Genomic DNA, 19,343 nt, shown 5'->3' with positions numbered 1-19,343 from the left:
CCATGCTAGTGTGTTTTTAATCCGAGTCATCACAGCCTTACAGTGATGACCCAAAGAAGCCTATCTATTTATAACTTCACCCTGATTTGAGTGGCTTTGTATTCTGTTATGGACTGATTTGGCGAAGCATTGTGGCTACACAGAGTGGCAATGATTACTTGGATGGACAACTGAGAGCAATGGTGTAGGACAGCTGACTTGCTGTCTGTCTCAAACTGGAACAGGCTTAAAGAAAATGAACTATAAACTCAAGAGTATTTACTTGAATATTACATCAGAATATTAGATTGTAACTGCTAATAATAGAGTTCTAGTGAAAATTATACTAAAGCTTAAAGCTAAACATTTCTTTATGTTTTGTGTCACTTCTCTGTTGGTGGGAACAGCTAAGTGTTGCTCCTACATCTCACAACTTAGTGTCTATGTTTTCAGACATTAATGCCACAGTGTCATTTAGAAATGACTGTGTCATTTTGAGGAAGCTTACTGGAAGGATAGCATTGTGTTTTATGCTGTATGAGTGGAATGGTATTGATCGTTTAAACGTTACACCTCCCAGAGCTCAATGTCTACAGACATCAGTGAGCTTCGCTGTATTGGTGACTGACAAATAGTCCTTGAAATTGGAGAAAAAGCAGAAGTTTAGTTTGTTTTGTACTAGAGTTTTGTCTGGAGCATATAAAAGTGGAGACAGTTTTTTGTTATTGTTTTGGAAGGCTGATGGCAATTTTTTGTTTTGGAGGGGTTTGGATTTTTTTTCCTTATCTCTGCCCTTTTGAATGCTCTCCTACATTAGAAATACTGGACAGATGCCATATCGCATTGCCCCAAGTTCTGTATATTCCCTACAATGGCAAGTCTGCATATTTTTATTTTTCTTAAGACTTCTAGTATGTGTTTATAGGTAACAGGAACATGTTTAGAAAAATATAAAAAGAAGGTACTTTGCTTACTGAAATATTTCTAACAGCTTTACTAATAGGCGGAAAGGGTTTTTTGCTGGCATAAAATGAAAAAAATCTGCTTAGTCTAAAGAAGGCAGAACCCATCTACGAGCAGAAACTGGCTGACCTGTGCATTTCCTCAATAACTTAGTCACTGGTCACACATTACTGGAACACATTCACTGTGTTGTTTCTCTCTCTCTTTAGATAATTTTCCCCATTAAATTTTGAGATAATCTTCTCACATAAATTTTATAATCATGTAGCTCCACAGATTTCAATTTCTTTTTACCTTATTTACACCTCTGTAAATGTTTAGAGGTTCCCAGGAATACAAACATAAAAGTTACTTGTGTCTCCTTTTTTACTTAATTGGGGTAATCAGTTCAGTACAATTTAACTGAGCTGAGCTGTACTCGAGATAAAACTAGAAATGACATGAGCCAATTTTCAAGACTGAAAAAGTAATCGGAAAGACATACATTGAATTCCCTTGAGCCAAGACCATTACTACCAAGACGAACTGTCCTATTGTTCATGAAATTACTTGTAAAGCTCTTCAGAAAGTTTCTTCAAGAGGGTGGTGTAATGTACATCCTTATAGGGATAAGGTACCTGGATGTCAGCAGCTTGTCAATCTTTACAAATTTAGGGATCAACTCTAAAGATTCACCTTGATTTTCTAACACTTCCATTTTCAGTATTTTAATCAATAGAATGACCTCAATATATAATCTAGCTTTTCCTCACTGAAATGAGCCATTCCTGCTGTAACAGTACTAGTCATCAGGTAAATCAAGGGCCAAATTGGCTAAGAAACTAGAAATTTAAGAGCCACTTACAATAGATAACAATAAATGGAATAAATAACCAACCGTATTTCCAGACTTCTTGTTCTGTTCAGTTGATGCTGTGAAACCAGATACCAACCATATTAGCTTTCCTGAAGACAGTGGTGCTTCTTTGTGGATGATTTTTCAGTTCACTGTTACCACGTCTATGAAAATAGTCTGAAGCTTAAAAAGGCAGTCAAGAATTATGTTAATTGACATAACACTGAGAAGATCGCTATGGTTAGAATAAGCTGTGAGCAGAATTGTCAGCATAAATATCCTGTAACTATCTAATAACCATCCCCTTCCCGATCCACGTGGGAGCAATAAGAGAGACCTTTCTCTACAAGGTTCAGGACCAAAACCCCACCAGAATAAATCAAGTTCTAACTATGATTAAGGGGAAGGCAGCAAACATGGCTGCTGATGTCCTAGCTTGAACAACTAGAAAAAAACTCTAGAAGAGCATCACTCGTTGACCAAGCTGGCATAACTTGACAGAATGACAGTGTCTTACCATATTACACTGTATTTCTAACTACAGTGACAAGTTCTGTATCCTGCCTTGGAAAAATCTTGCTGCAGTAGAAGAGAATTTAGTGAACAGCACTGAAAAGTCATCTGGAAATCTCCCTTCAAAGATAAGTTATTTTCTTAGAGGCAGAGAGTCCTATCACATAATGGATTTTTGTCCTCTTTAAACACTACCTGCTTTTCCTTGCAATTTCCCTTCTGTTCCCTCCTTTAGACACAAAACCTTATCAAGATAGGAATAAATACGGAATTTTTTTATCCTCACTTTTTTAGCTATTTCCACTTAAGAACAGGTAAGAAAATAATGATTGTGTTTGTCCCGTGTTTGAAATCAACAATACATTACTAACAGAGACTTGTTTAATGAAAAAACACTAAACCTACTGAGCTCAATAATGAATAATCCATGGGAGCTGTTTAGAGCTGGGTGAATACGTAAAAACTGAATTTTGTGAATATTCTTTCAAATTTTTTTAATCACATCTGTTCCTACTACATTCATACCCGGTTCTATTAATTATTCATTTTGCACTTTGGTGAAAAATATTTGGCTTTCCAGACTTGACCATTCCTTCCGAGTTATATTATGGTTATTACTGGTATCGCATTAGCGCCCAAAGCCTCTAGCCTGGATTAGCGCCGACTGCTAGGCACTGTACCGACAGGGAGTCCTCTCCTGAAGCCCTCAGTTTTGAGAGACAGCTTTGCTGGAGCCTGAGGGGAGAGGAGCGCGATTAAAACCCACGGCGGTAGAGAAGGACTACAAACACGTTAATTCTCTCTTTATTGTTTCCATGGGCACGCATCCCCGTCGACAGGACGGCGGCGGAGGCAGGCCGGGGACGGCACTCTGCTGCAGTCGGGCTGCCAGGTTTTCCTGCCCGGGGAAGGGCCAGGCAGAGGAGCTCTGCCCGCGCTGCCGCCGGCCCCGGCCCGCGGTGTCGGGCCGGAGCGCAGCCGCCGCGGGGGCGGAAGGGCGCGGATGCCGGCGGAAGGGGGCCGGCGGCGGGGAGCGCCGCAGGGGGCCGCCCGCAGCGCCCGCCCCGCCGGGAGCCGGCGGTGCGTGGGGGCGGCTGTCGGGGGAGGGCGGCGCGGCCCCGCCGTGCCCGGGACGGGCGCCGCGGGACGGCGTTTCCCCCGGGACAAAGGGCGAGCGAGCGGGCCCCGCTCCCCCGCCCCGGCCCGCCGGCCCCCCCGCCCGGCCGGCCGGGAAGTGCCCCTCTCCCCGTGCCCCGGCGCCGCCGGCCTTGCGCAGCGCGGCGCTGCCCGCTTCCTCCCCGGTGCCGGCCTGGGAGCCGCCCCGCCACCCGGATCACTTGCCATTTGCATTTCTCCGCTGCTCGGGAGGAGGCGGCAGCCTATGCCCGGGGCCGGGGCGGGGGGAGGAGGCGAGGGCCGGCGGCGGGGCCGGGGCCATCGAGCCCGCCGCCTCCCGGGCCGCCCGCACGGCTCTGTGCATCCGCCTCTTCCTTCCCCGCGCCGCCTCCGCCGGGGGAGCCGGCGGGGGCCGTACGTGCCGGGCCGGGAGCGAGGGGAGGGTCTGCGGCTCGGCGTCGCTGCAGCAGCGCCGGCCCCGCCGCGCCGCCAGGGACCGGGTGCGGGCGCCGCCGCCGCCGGCTCTCCGCGCTGCTGGCGGGAGGGGCAGGGATGTGAGCGATCGGGTCGGCTTGGCCCCCCCCTCCCCCCCTTTTTTTCCCCCCCCCTCTCTCCTCCAAAAAAAGACAAAACCAGCCAACCAACCCCAAAAAACCCAGAGGGCGTGGGGGGTGGGGGATCCCGTGTCGTCGCCGCCACCCTCCGCTGGATCCATTGTGAGGAAATTGCCATTCGCCGGCAGCGGCGGCACATCTGGGCGGGCACATCTGGGCATGCAACATCGGCTCCCGCCGCCTTCCTCCTCCGTCCTCCAGCCGGCCGAGCGGATCCCTCCGGGCCGCCGGGGAGACTCCTGCTCGCCAGCCCCAGGGTCCGTCTTTCGGACTGAATATTAAAAACTGGCAGCGCGGGGGGTGGGGTGGGGTGGGGTGGAAATAAAGGCTGTTTTTTTTTTTCCCCTGGGATTTATTTCATGGGGATGTGTTCAAGACAAGAGAGGATTCAGAAGGATATTGACGTTGTGATCCAAAAGTGCAAGGCGGAGAAGGACTGCCTGTTTGCAGGTGAGTTTCTCTCCCGGGCGCCAGGTTGGCGGCGCGGAGGCCGCCGCCGCCGCCGCCCGCCCCAGACCCCGCTCCCGCCGCGGCGCGGCTGCCCGGGCTGTGCCCGTGCCCTTCGCCGCCGTTCCCGGGAGCGGGGCCGCCGCCGAGCCGGCGTGTGCCTGCCCTCAGCCCCCTTCTTCCTCCTCCTCCTCCTCTCCTTCCGAGGGCATGTGAGGGCAGATGAGACCAGGCGCCGGCCGGGAAAGGGCGGCGGGGGGGGGGGGCATCCCGAGTCAGGGAGCGTGGCAGTGGCCACACGCAAGACCGGGCGGGTGTGGGTGTGCGTGCCCCCCCCCCCCCCGCTGCCTGGCGCAGCCCGCAGCTGTTGGGGCGAGCGCCCAGCCGAGCGCAGCCCTGGTGCTTTTTGGTCCGGCGGGCGCTACGCGGCTGTTTTCTGGGCGGCCGAGCTCCTGCCATCCTCGGTGCATGCCTTTGTGCCCGCCCGGCTTCAGGGCCGGGGGCACGGCCATCGGTAAACGTGCCCCCTTTCCGTGCAAACACCACCCCCTCCCCGCCGCACCCGGGGTTTCGCGGCTTCCTTGGCGGTGCCGAGCCGTCGCAGGAGCCCGGCTGGTGGCTGCCTGTTGCCGTTTCTGACAATGGAAATCCCTGCCGTTGCCATAGCACCGGGCACTTGTTGCGAGGGGCTGGGGGGGGAGATGCTGCATTTCCTCTGATTCACCCCGACCCCCCCGCCACCCACCCCCGTGTCGGTGGCTGAATGCTGATCTGTAAAACCTCGGCTATTTCAGCCAAAATAAGGACAAGTTGTAATAACGCAGCTCTTTGTCTTTCAGATTTCAGGTACTCAGACTCCACCTTTACCTTCACCTATACTGGAGGCTCCAAAAGGTACTTTTTTTTTTTTTACAGTAATGACTCCCTTCATTTTCTGCTCGCAGTGAGGTGCAGTGGTTCAATACCGTGGCAGGCTTTTTTGTTTCCTTTCCTTTTGCAAGGAGGATCAATAAATCATCGGCCTTCACGCAAACATAAACTGAGGAGGAAGTGTCGAGGGAGGTGATCAGAAAGGTGATCTTAGTTGTCGGAGACTCGTTCCTCTGAGTGCTGCTCTGCGAAGCTTCACTGTTTCTCTTTTTTTTTAGTTTATGTGGATATGTAGAATTTCTGCTGTATGTAAACTTAACAGAAACACAGCAAAGGCATCAACATATGATATAAAGTTAATTCATGTTAAAAAACTGGGAAAAGTTACGATTTTAATAACAAATAGGCCAAATTTCACATCAGCTCCTTATTCTCTTGCATGAGAGCCATTTTTAGTCCCATGACACATGCAAGACTGTCTGCAATTGACCAAATCAAATTCCTGAGACATTAAGTGAAATGTCAGCATAGCTTATAAGGCTAAAAAATGTTTTTATTGAATGTTAGTTTAAATATTATTTCTATGTGGTTACGAGCTTTTGGTTATAAACTGGATTGTGCATGTACACATTTTTTAATTATATTTCAGCATTTGTTGTGTTTGTCTGTTTTCAAAAGGAAATATATGTAAAAGCGTGAATGCACATCCTTTTTGTTTCCCTGACTCTTAGTTACCTTTTACTTAGTAAGTTGTTAACAGTATATGTTGCATCGTTCTCTTATCTTTTAGCTGATTTTTATTAGACTTGGCAAGAAGTCTTGGGTTTATTTTTTTGGATTTTTTTTTTTCCCCTCAGTTCATCTGATATCTTCGGCAATTGTTTTTCTTTCCTGGGGTACGTCAGGTTAAAGTACTGTATTCTTTGCAAGTGAACCTTTCACTGCAGGCAGCACTCCCACAGCCATCGGTTCTCCCCTGTGCATGCTTCAGGGTCTGGCTGCAGGACCAGGCTCCCAGATGGTCCCCAGGATGCATGATTGCTCAGAAAAATGCTTTCCCACCTCACTACCCTGCCTCTTCCTACTAAAGGAAAAGACAGCTTCTGTCATTTTCAATGGAGTAGAATAGTTCACCCAGTAGCTGAGAATCAATGTATTTTTAGGTTGCTTGTAGTATACTCTTTCATTTAGGGTTTTAGTATATGTTTTGGTCTTGTTTTAAAAGATTATTTTGAAAGGCTTGACACAGTAAAAATTATCTAACCGAAATATTATTTATCATGTAATTAAAACAATTGAATTTGAAAGTTACTTTGCACTGTTTTCTAAAACAAATACTGCAGCAAGAAACCAGGAAGTGAAACCTGTCTATTGTTTACATTTTCCAAGCTGAGTAAAGTAAAAAGCCTAAGGGCATAACTGATGGGAAACAAACTGGTTTATAAATGTAGAAACAAAACGTTGTCACTTCTATGACGAGAAATGGAAGAGGGCCTTACATCCCCACAGCCTTGAATTTTAACTGGGCTCAGCATTTGCTTAGGAAACTGTTGACTGGAAACTAGTCTCAAGACCTTGAAAATTCAAACTGAATTGAGAAACAAACATTATGCTTACAGAAATTGGTGAAAGTGGATTGTTACTTAGAGCATATTCAAATTTCACTTTCCTTTTCACATTTTAAGGACATTTAAAAAGCATCATTTGAAATAAGGGTTTCATGTTTTCTGCTTGTTTGTATTGTGGTTTAGAAAGACGTTTTACAATATTCTTAGTGTACAGTGGTGTACTGAGTGGCAGGTTTACAGTAGTAAGCTCTCTTGTGAAGTGCGTAAAATGGAAACCCTAAGCCTTGACTATTAAGAGCCAAACTTCAGTTTCTCACATTGAAGATGAGTTGGTGGTTTCTTCTTACAGAAGGTGCTGGCTGAGCAGCAGCCAGCACTGTGTGCAGCATTCGGGCAAGTCTCCAGTACAGGGTCAACAGCAGTGACTTGTACGTGGTAACAGTTTAGGAGAGCATAAGGCTATCTAAGGATCTTTTTCTTGCATTTGGCCATGATTTTTTTGTTACTGCCACTGCTGCAGCTATGGAATTCCTGAGTCATGACCCCATTGTTTGACTATTGCACTCAGGAATTGTCCCTAAATGACAAAACCTCTGTTAGCTCATGATCTTACACTTGAGTATCAGCCAACGGGCCTTGTCCAGTTACTTCAGATATTCAGCCTGATGACTTTGTTTTTCAAACTGACAGGAACACAGGCTTTTGAGTAGTGGGCAAAGGGGTGGACGTTCACTGGATGGATGTTCAAACTGACAAACAGATTTAAATTAGTAAGAGTAGAAATGGTGGGTAAGGAAGATTACAGTACTTTAGCACTCATTAACCGTACTTGGAACTGAGTCTTTTTCATGCTTTATTTCCTTTAGATGTTCCTTTAGGTCAATGTGTAGTATGGCTTTGTTTTAGCCATAGTGGTTAGATACAAGAGCAGAAACCCTTGAAAGAAGGCAGTATGTTTTCTTTTTGAGAAGGAGGATTCTTTGTCTTACCCTTGTATAAAGGCAGGTGACAATACTAGCAAGTTAAACGTCACTGGGGTTTTCCTCTGCATACTGTAGTTGCCTCTAGTGCCCATTAAGTCCATTTATCAGTGGTCTTAATTTATAAACTCAGAGCCAGATTGTTAGTAAATCAGTATAAGTCCATGGAAGTCAGTGTACAAGTATTATTTCAGTTATGATGAGGACCTAAGGTCTACTTGTGTTTGTTCTTTAAACTGTTAAGTTTATCTGTGTGAGATTTTTCTTCTTGGGGCCAGCTTCCCTGACTTTATCTGATTTTTCCCTGTTACTTGGATTGATTGCACAGCCTCTTCCTACATTAGTACTATTCAAATATTGAGGTAGTACGTAACCACTCTGCAGCTCAATCCAAGTAGATAGGCCTGATCCGGAGCACATTTGTCACGGCTTCAGTGGAGTTAACTTGTATTCCGACAGTAAAGTGCTGAACTAAACCCTGAGGGCATGACTTAGCTTTTGTTCAAGTACAGAGGTTCTAGGGAAACCGAGAACTATTATTTTTTTATTCTTTATATAGACCTGTTCCAACATCTGACCTTTAGGTGATATTAAGCTATTATATTGTGTAAATAATCTGTGTGTAAATGATCGCTGGATGGGCATAAATACACTTCAAGGAGATTCTGCATTTGCAGGATTTTTCTTGAAAAGTTAGAAGGAAAGAGTCTCTGTAAGTACAAATATATTGTGTGAATTATCATAAATAATCCTTTACCTATGTAGTTCCGTTAAATTTCACTGTACTTTTTTTTTTTTAATGCACTGTGTTCACGCTTCCAAATTATTGGAGTTGTTTGACACTGCAGAGATGCTTCCTGGTTTGGGAAGCTTGTAGTTAGCCATTTATTTGTGAAGCACATCTTTGTGCATAATGTGGGCACTAAGTATGGGGCAGATTGTTTATCAATTTAATAATTTTTAATTTCATTGTCAGAAAGCAATAAGTAGGGTGATAGATTTCTTATGAAGTGAGGTGTTCATTTGGGTGCTGTGACTGTGCAAGATTTACTCTTCTTTACATCTGGCAGAATATCAGAAATGGCTGGATTTTTTATGCTTTTTACTGTAGGATCTAAAAAGGATATTAAAGTATGAACATGTCGAGTTCTCTTTTTTTTTAAAAAGAATCGCTTGTTTCCTTTTTCCTATTTTCTGCCCCTGTATGAAACATTGCTCTTCCAGAAACTGTGCAGAGTGAACAGAACTGCTGATCTGTCATCTTTCAAATAAAAATGCATGATGCCCTGAAGTTGTTTTCACTTTATATGTCATTTGACATGATTTACATAGAAGCAGTGCTTGGTTGTCCTGAAAAAAAGATGTTTCCTTTTTTTAGTGTTTTTCTCACCCCCTTTTTTTTTTTCTGAGGCTAAACAAGGACATTGTATCAGTCCTGAAATACCTCTTCATTCAAATATGTACTTAACTCTCATTGGCAGCGATGGACAATGACAATAAGTCTGTGCATGAGAAAGATCTAATACTGCAGCATATTGTAAAGAAACTAGATAAGACCTGTAAGAACTGAACACACAGTTTAATTTTGTCAGCAAAATTCCCATCTCCTATTTGCACAGTGGACTCTTGTGTTCTGTTTTCGCTACTTTAGCACAATGATTATAACAATGGCAGTTCTGAAGAAGCAAGGAAGGTTGAATTTTGTTCTGAAATAACTGTTTATTTTTTCTTAAAATAATGACAAATTGTTAACATAGGCTGGTTTGATTTTGAATATTTGGCTTTTTGTTTTCTATTCAAGAGGTTATACATAGTGCTTAATATTGTAGTATCAGAAATTCTCCTGTAAACTGATGAATTAATTCCCACCTTGCCGTAGCAGTGAAATATTTCACAGCTGGGGAGCTGTGCCACTGAAAGAGTAACTAAATTGCTTGTGGCTTTCTGTAGCTAGAGATTAAAACCACTATCTGAAGTCCTAGCACATTATGTCCAGCAGGTGTTTGAACCACTTGATGATAAATAGATACAGATAACCTTTTTTTCCCCTTTAGTGGTATGCCCTATTGCTACTTATGTGAATTTAATAAAACTGCCTATGTGAGAGATTCCATTTGGTGTATATTTGAAATTCTGGTGTCACTCTGATAACACTGAAAATCTTCAGTACAAAAAAAGCTGTGAAGAAAAATGGTTTTGGGCTAATTGAGGTGTGTTTTTATCTGAAAATTTATGTTCGATTTGTATATACTGTAGCAAAAAAGGAGAGCAAGAACTGAAAAACATTTTTTAAACTGAAACATAAAATTGTGTCCTTCAGAAAAATATCAAAATGGAACACTTTTCTGAACATTTTCATTTTTTTCTTTCCTTTCCAAAATGATCTAGTTTAAGACCCGCCTTTTTTGGATAGGTTAGGTTTAACCTAGCTCCTCTGTCGTATTCATTGCATGGCAAAGTATGTGCTGGCTATGCAAGGTTTGGGAAGAGAAGGTTGGACTGTCCCTTTTGGAAGGAGTGGTGGCTTACATAAGATGAAAGTGTCCATGAAAGTATGACTTAAGAAGATGGGAAGACGATTTTTATGGAATCCATTACTCTGAATGGTTTTAGTTTAGCTGGAATTGATTTTATACAGGGCTTACGAAGGGCTGGCGCAAGTACAGTTGTCCTGGTTTCAGCTAGGACACAGTTAATTTTCTTCCTAGTAGCTGGTATAGTGCTGTGTTTTGGATTTAGGATGAGAATAATGTTGATAACTCACTGATGTTTTTAGTTGTTGCTAAGTAGTGTTTATACTAAGTCAGGGATTTTTCAGCTTCTCATGCCCAGCCAGCAAGAAGGCTGGAGGGGCACAAGAAGCTGGGAGGGGACACCGCCAGGACAGCTGACCCAAACTGGCCAAAGAGCTATTCCATACCATATGACATCATGCCCAGTATATAAACTGGGGGGAGTTGGCTGGGAGGGGCGGATCGCGGCTCGGGAACTAACTGAGCATCGATCAATGAGTGGTGAGCAATTGCATTGTGCACCACTTGCTTTGTATAGTTTAATTCTTTTAGTATTACTATTGTCATATTATTATTATCATTATTTTTCATTCCTTTCTGTCCTATTAAACTGTCTTTATCTCAACTCATGAGGTTTTTTTTCCTGATTCTCTCCCCCATCCCAGTGGTGGGGGGGAGCGAGCGAGCGGCTGCGTGGTGCTTAGCTGCCGGCTGGGGTTAAACCATAACAACAGTTCATCTTCTGTTGCTGATGGCTGTGCTTAAATTTGTGTTCAGGTTATTAAATATGTAGTTACATTCCTAAAATTTACTACAGTTAAGAGAGGAGTGAAAAGTGGATACACGGCTTGTACTTAGCTGTTTATTGCTATTTCAAAATACCTGGAAGATTGTACATCATCTTTCAATTTTAACTTTCCTATCAAATACGGCTTAACGTTTTTGCTGGGACTGCACCATTTCCTGGGAGAGAAATATGTGATATGAGGCAGGAATCCAGTTTAGATATAACATGGCAAGCATTGTGATTTTCATTTCTTCATTAAAGATTCCGTAGATGAAGTAATGTTGAATACAGCCTTGGGTACTTTTAAAAAACAGTTTTGTGTCAGGTATTAATTAAGCTTCTGTTTTAAGATCTCTCTTTAAGACAAGCATTTTCCATTCTATGAATTCCTGCTAATGTACCTATTCTGACTTTATACTACCTTCTAATACTGGCAGTGTGTAGTACATACATGAGACCTACCCATACATTCCTATAGATAGTTTTTTGATAGATACTACAAGAAATTTAGTAGGTGTGATTTAACAAGTGATTCATCCTATAAAGAGATCTAGTAGAACAGTATAGTAAAAAAGTCATTAAGTGCAACGTTGAGGGTTTGTGAAAAGCAAAATCAACACCATTCTACTCACGGTCTTACTGAGCTTGCCTTTTTTTGATGATCTTGTGTCTGACAGATCCTTCTTGCCTTGCTGTTAGAAAATTAGCGCTGTCTGAAATTAACCCAGTCCCCGTCATTGCATCTTGTAAAAATCACATACTTGAGGGAGAGCGTGGTCTTGTGGAGATCTCTTACTGGTCTGGTGAAGTGAGTGGCTGTCCTCTTTCAGCTGCATACTGTACTGATACTAAGAACAATATATTCAAATTGTGAATGTCTGCCTTTCAGTGAGAAAAATGTGTTTTTAGGCACTGAAATGAATGGCCTGGTTTTCAGAAGGGCCGAACTCCCACACCACGTAGTGGTCTCAGAATTACTGTGCATTGCTTAGCACTTTTGAAAAGCATCACAATCTTTATGCAGGTGTTTTTGTGGTACAAATGTATGCACTGTTGTTTGAATGGTTCACCAGCACAATGTTGGGAAGAGTGCTTGAATGTCTTTACAGAAAACGTTTTCAGTAACTTCTTCTTTCTCTGCTTTCATCACATATTTTAACATATTAAGTTCCTAAAAAAAGAACTGTAGGCTGTCGTTGTTAAAGTGTTAATGTGATAAGACAAATAAATTTGAAAGCAGAGTTCACTCTGACAAAATTAATTTAGATCACTTTTCTCTGTATTGGGACTAATGCCATTTCTGGCTTTGCCTGTTAGTCTAATAATTTCCAATATTTTTCATTGCTCATAAATAAAGAGCTGAAGATAGCTGTTGGCATATTTTTTCCATAAATTACTGTGTAGAATATGAATTCTCATTTGAGTCAGAGTCTAATCACTCAGAGTCAAAATACCTACTTTAATAAGCTTGAGCACCTAGAGGGAAAGTAAATTTTAAACTGCTGGGAGAGTTCACTTTAGTTACAATTAAAACTAAGAAAGGGTTGAAATGTGAGTAGATCTCGAAAAACTCCAATGTGTAATTCTGCCTTGGCATTAAATAAATCCCACTTAAGAGGACAGCTCTTAAGAATTAATGTCCTCCTTGCTGCAGGAGGGTGAAGATTTTTACAGATGTTTCATTGAACTGGCCTCATCGGAGGAAAAGGAGCTCCTTTTAACAGGGTAAAATTGACTCAAAGATAAGCCTACTATCCTGCGCAGCAGTAGCTAGAAAATCTCACTGAAAGAAGAGGGACTAAACAAGGTGCAGAAATAACATCTCCTTCCCCTGACAGCCTTCTGCATGCTCACACAAGATTGCCTCCAGCCTATTTCTATGGGAGGAAGAGCAGGAAAGAGCCTTGCCTAAGGACCGGGAACAATTGTTGCTTTTATGAGTCAGACTTCTCCTGGGAGGACCCATTATCTCCAGGGAGCTTTATGTCAGACATTGTGTTCCCCTGCTGCAAGGGCTAAACACCATCATACGTGCTGTTGGCATGATGTAATCCCGTGGGAGTAAGTCATGGTCTTGCACATGCTCACGTAAGGTAACAGGCAGAAAACAATCTTGGGTAAAGGTTGGAGGGTGAGCATCTTTCTGTAGCTTGCTTGAAGGCAGAGTACCTGCGTGAGCCCTGTAGAAGGCTTTGGTGAGCCCTGTAGAAGGCTTTGGCTTCTCCTGGCTGTTGTAGAAGACGGTAGCATGTCCTCGCAGTTAGGATTGAGCTGAATCACTTCTTCTGAGGGAGACTTCTTTAGTGCTCAGCAGGAGCCTGTCTGAAGCAAAGAATTGAGGGCAAAGAGGAAGCTCAAACAAACTAGCGAACCCTCCGAACGTTTCCTTCCATCCTCGAGGCATTGATCAGAAATAAAAGGGGCAACAGCATGTCTCCTGTGTAATGAAATGTACTGTTTGCCAAAAGAGAGTGCAAAAAATGGTGTTACACCATTTGTAGAAAGAAGTATATAATTAAAGAGTAAGTTCCTTTCAAACTGTGTAGCATTCTACATTTCATCTCATATATTACAGGTTGCCATCTTGAAATCTTGTTGCTTTAAATTAATGTTCCATTTTGTGTTTATAGATAAGAATTTTTCATATTTTAAGAGCCAAGGTAGAAGGCAGGATAACTTTGCACCGTTCAACTGTCGTGCTTCTACTCAATAAGGTGTTTGTGACAGACAGCATTTGCTCTCAAGTAGAAAAAATAGCCTATGGGTTAGACATGGTATTTCAGGTCATTAGCTTTTCTGCAAATGGTAGAATATTTTATTTTAGGTTTTTTTTGTAGTATTGCTCATTCTTGCTTATTCTTTTTCCTTGATGTTGAAAACTTCATCTCTGATGGGGAGTTCTCACCCCGTAATAATCATACGTACAGCAAAATATGAAAATAGTTAGAATGCTCTTCTGTCAGATTAGGAGCTGGAGTTGATAAAGGTGTTAAAACCAGGAAGCACTTCATTGTCATAAAAGTACTTGCTGATAGTCAACTGCTTGGTCTCAATTACAGCTGTATCAATCCGGAGTAATTCCACTGATGTGATGGGGCTCACTTGGGTCCACAGTGATACTACTGAATTTTTTTACTTGGCCCTGACTGCTCCTAGTGAGAGGCAATCCAGGTGATTTTTTTCACCTGGGGGGGAGTTATGAAGACCAGAGTTCTGTTTTCTGCCATCTTTGCAGATGTATTCTCATTTTTGAGTACTTTCCTGGATGGTGGGAGAGCTGCAATTTATCCAAGGAAAAAAGCTTGCTTTCATGCATTCTTACCAAGTTGCTGGTGTTGCAGAGGGCACAGACAGAAGACCAGTTGTCAAAACCATGCTTTTCTTCCTCTGTCTTTTTAGCCTTAGCATCTGAAAACCTGTTTGTCACAGAGTCATCTTTTAAGAACGTAATTTGCTAGGCCACATGAAAACCTCTTTACCTGTCACTCACTCAGAATCAGTATTAAATCTTAAGCTGATTCCCAAAATGGTTTCAGAGCTTTTTTTCAACTAATAACCATTAGTTGAAATAGAAATGGTGATTTCTTCATGAGGACTATTCTGTGAAAGCACCTAAAAGGAACATATTGACTTTGTCCTGATTAAAACTGTGTGAAATCTGGTCATTTCAGTATGTATTTGTGCAAAACAGTGGAAACATTTAAAAAAAAAAAAAAAAAGTTTCACAGTATTTCAGACCAAAAAATGTGACCTTCAAGTATTAAAAACTTCTGGAAAACATATATTTGGTTAACGCCTTAGTACGGCAGTTATGGACACTATCAACAGCCTTCCCTTATAGATAGGGAATTATATAAATTAAGGTAGTCTACTGGTTTAATACAGTTCTATGAATATTACATGAAATCTTTTGTACATGGTTGTAGCTCTAATGGAGTTACAGCTGAAAACTGAGCTTATTAATTCTTTTCTTTTAAGTTAGAGAATTATTTTGCTATAAAGACTTTTAGTCATCCTATAGAACAAGACTTGTTAGGCTTGGCATAAAATTTCAGTAGTAGGATTTTGTAGGCTTATATGTTGAGGAAGGACTTGTGTTTTATCAGTGGGTGACAGGAACAATGAAATTGGTTATGTTTAGGTGGCAACAGGAGGAACATAACCTCTGCAAGAATCTCCTTGGGCATGCACTGGCTTTGTTAACTCAGGCCAACAGAAGTTTTACATTAGTTTAGTATTGGTCTGTAGAGTATGAAGTAAAGAGTCACAATAATCAGCCCACCAAAGGTGCTAGCTCTCTTGCCTTTAGCAGACCTATGTGCGCATACTTCCCCCCCCCCTTCTGTATAACACAAGAACAGCATTGCCTTTTGGCATACAGTCCTGCTTTCTGCATGTTCCCTGTGCCAGATTTAGCTGTTGATGGAATTTTTACACCAAATTTCAGTGTTGGTTAAAGCTGTTCTACCTTCAGTAATCTAAGGACATTTACAATTCCATGTTTTGGCTGTTGCATTTTATTTGTTCGTTTTGGTTTTCTTATTTAAAATGACAAATTCTGAGAAATTCTGGTGTTTATTTGGTTTTACCTATATACAGTGAATTAAAAGAAATGCATTCTCCTTGTGAACCACACTATAGGGAGCAGATGAGTGGAGGGACACTCCAGGCTCTTTCTATACCTGAATTTATATTTTACTGATAAGCTTTTATTTGTTTTAGATTGTCCCTCTTGTGATGAATAATTGGTTACTATACTGTTTCTGTGTTTAAACATCAATAAATAGATATTAAAAAATACTACTTCATAAAAGTGTATGCCTTTATTTAAGACATGAAGAAACACATTCATCCTGCAGTTCAGCTGAAAACTGAGCTTTGCCAAGGACAACATCCACACAGAGATACAGAGTGTAAATACCTTTTACATCTAGCGCTGTCTGGCTTCAAGGGAGGCATGGATGGGTGGAAGACGCTGGCCTCCCAGTGTGCTAATAAGGATTAGGCATTTGCTGTCCATGAAGAGAACAGGAGTTGCAGTTACATGAGTCAGGATAAAAATTATGAAAGCTATTGATGTGCTCATGGAGGACATAAACCGATCATCATGTAGTGTCCAGAAAAGCTTTCACCCTGGCTACAAAGTCCTTCCTCATTTCCCCTGTTAGTAAGGCATCATCAGCCAACAGCACAGTGGGTCAAGTCTTTGACTGAAAGGCCACTGTGAAAGGTGGCATGTCTTGTCTGGCATGGCAATTTCTAAAGCATGTTTCCAGCATATTTCAGTGTATGTAACAGTTGCAGAACTTTTGACATAAGTGCTGAGCAAATCATCATAAATTGCTGGTATTAATGAGCATTTCGCCATTACTCTGGCTGCTTATAGCATATTCCCATCTCTATTTTGTCCCAAGTTATTTTCCTGTTGTACTTTATGTGATGTAACATTATTACCATATTCTCAGCTAATTTAAACTGACAAATTGCCATGGAATTGAGTAAAGTCGTGCCAACTTATAGCACTGAGGACCTGTCTATAATTATATTCATCTTGTTAAGGAAGTTTAAATAGAACAAAGCTGAATATAAATGCTGTATGTTGTCTTCATTGACTTCTAATAGAATAGTTTAATATATGCATGATTAGTTACATACCAAAGTGAAATTACACATTATTTGTGTTTGCATTTTAGGTGACAGGTAAGGACAAGTTTCATGGAAGCTGATAAAGTGAGATATAAATTATGTTCTTTGGGAATGGCTCGTATTGAAGCGGGGGGACAACACGAAAATGGGGCAGAGATGCCAGAAGTGATAGAGACTTGAGAGGTTTTCCTGCATAGCAAACAGGTGTTCTCAGCAGTGTGGCACTCAAGTCTCAGGTTTGCATGTGGTGCAACCCCATGAGCCAAGGCACTAGCCAAGACACTGCAGTGCTCTCTTTTTTCATTTTCAGTGCTAGGGTGAGCGTGACAGAGCACTTGCCTGTTTGTGTGCAACATAGGTGTTCCCACAGGATCCCTCTGGCACAAGGAAGGTCTTGTCCCACAGAAAATACCACCTCTGCACTCCCCCTTGAGAGATAATGATGATTTCAATCTGCAGAAGTTAGAGAAGGTTTCACACCAGTGCTGCCCATGCCGTTTCCATTTTGGCCGTGCCACTGGAGAGCACAGGCTCCTTACAATTGTCTTTCCATTCCTTCCCAACTTGTCATTTTCCACCCTTCTTTCTTGTGGCCTTTTGTTTTCCAGAGGTGCTCTGCATACTGATTTATTCTGACAAAAACTGGTATCTGTTGTGTTCATATCATTGAAGCAGACAGACATGAAATGGTTGGTATTACACGACTGTACTATGCAAGTTAACAACATGGAGCAGCTATAGATCGCTTATCTCCCAGTTCTCTTCAGATTATATATATATACCCTGAAATGCCTGTTCCGGTTCTTGGGAAGTTTCACCAGAATAACAACGGGTGCTCAGACTGTTAATCAGTGATCACATGTTCATTGCTGTTCGTTATTCTGGTTTTGGTGTCTAGTATGTGGGTGGCTAGAAAAAAAAATCACTGCTGAAATAATTGCAGCTGCGGCCTGACTTGTTTGCTGATTTAAGTTTAAAAATATTTTTTAGCTGGGATGGTTTTGAGATTTCTGTTGTACCTAAGTAAGACTGAACAGAGAGGTTTAGAAATAGTATGTGTTTCAGATCTTTCACTGTAGATGCTGCACAGCTGTAAGAATGCATTTTAGCTTGAACCAATAAAAGTTGTATCGTCTTACACATTATAGAAAATGTTTTAAATAGAACTGCAAAGCAAATGAAAAAGAGATGTTGCTTTATACGGTTTCCCATTCTTCATTTTACAGGCTACTTATTCTTTAAAAAGCACTCTTTATGGACCTTTGGGAGTCTCTCCAGTAACTATCTTTTAATTCTGTTCCCCTGAATATAGGAAATCTGATATTTCCATCAGTAACAATGCACATTTCATTAGGTGCATAGTGCTATTAATTGTCACTGTGCACTTCCCAGGGTGTTCAGTACTTGCTTTGGGGATCATTGCAATGTTCTTTTCATGTATTTGTCCAGTAATATAACTGGTTGAGGGTGACTTTTTGCCCTCTATGATGCTGTTGAGGTTTTCCTTGATTGGCTTCTGCTATGATTTGTAATGATATAAGTGACAGATGAAAGACTTATCCTGTTGCACACCTGCTGGTGGAGTCTCACTAGTGTGAGCTGGACTCCTTGGGTATGTCTGTGGTTTTTTAAGGGTCAGGCTTAAAAACCAGGTTTGTCTGTTGTGCAGATCACCAGCCCCGTAGGCACAGGATGAGTGAAGCGTGCCCTCAGCACACAGGCTTAGTGTTCCTTAGTACGGCTAAGGAAATCCGGCGGGGTGGTGTGGCAGTAGGTACAGCCAGAGGAACAGGCCATGGGCTGTGCCCTCCACAACCGTGTAAATGGAGGGAGGGTGAAATTCTTGTGCATATACTCTCCCTGAAGGCTGCTCTTCCACACCTCTGTCGATGTAGCACTGGGATAGCTAGTACTAGTAGTGCACAGTGTAGCACTTCACCTGAAGTGACCATCTTGGATCAGAGATGTTTCAGAGCAGGACGGAGAGCTGCTCCAGGTGGAGCGGCACGGCGCTCCGGTGCGCTCCGCCGGCGGCAGGGCAGAGCCTGGCAGCCTGCCGTGGGAGTGTGCGCTGCCAAATGGCTGCTCTCCTCCCGTGTCAGGACAAGGGTGACTCGTGGCAGGCTGGCAGATAGCATAGCCCCACAGGACCGTTCGGTGGGAGTCAGGTCAGGTAAAATAAACAATTAACTACTTCAATGAAATAATACGTGGGGGGAAAAAAACCTTTTGTTGCTAGCAAAAAGCTCATCAGGCAAATGGAAGGAATTCTGTGAGTTCATTATCTGTGAAATTTGGAAAAAAAGAGTTGAAGATGGATCACAGACCTTTCTCATTGCCTCTGATTCCCAGAGGGGTCGGAGTCCTTCAGGTTAAGCATAAAATATTTTCTCCTGGAGAGGAGCTAAGCGGAGAGTACCACTTTTCCAGTGCTAATTTCATATAATCTAGCGTGCACAAAGCTGCAGCATATGCAGCCACTCCAGACCATATCCAATGCGTGCGTGCACGT

At 42.6% G+C, this 19,343-nt stretch overlaps 1 protein-coding gene across 2 annotated transcripts in view; it reads left to right on the top strand.

Moving 5' to 3' along the window:
- The first annotated feature begins 4,373 nt into the window (after positions 1-4,373).
- Positions 4,374-19,343, top strand: part of PARP8 (poly(ADP-ribose) polymerase family member 8) — a 114,893-nt gene continuing 99,923 nt past the window's right edge. Inside the window, exons 1-2 of one of the 2 annotated variants that reach the window (XM_050912793.1) lie at positions 4,374-4,470; positions 5,307-5,361. In XM_050912793.1, the coding sequence (XP_050768750.1) occupies positions 4,380-4,470; positions 5,307-5,361 (146 nt within the window). In that variant the 5' untranslated portion in view covers positions 4,374-4,379. The remainder of the gene's footprint in view (positions 4,471-5,306; positions 5,362-19,343) is intronic. The other variant, XM_050912792.1, reaches the window with a different exon arrangement.

Source organism: Gymnogyps californianus, chromosome Z, assembly GCF_018139145.2.
Source record: "Gymnogyps californianus isolate 813 chromosome Z, ASM1813914v2, whole genome shotgun sequence".
Lineage (NCBI taxonomy): Eukaryota > Metazoa > Chordata > Aves > Accipitriformes > Cathartidae > Gymnogyps > Gymnogyps californianus.
This window is presented reverse-complemented; position numbering and strand designations above follow the sequence as displayed.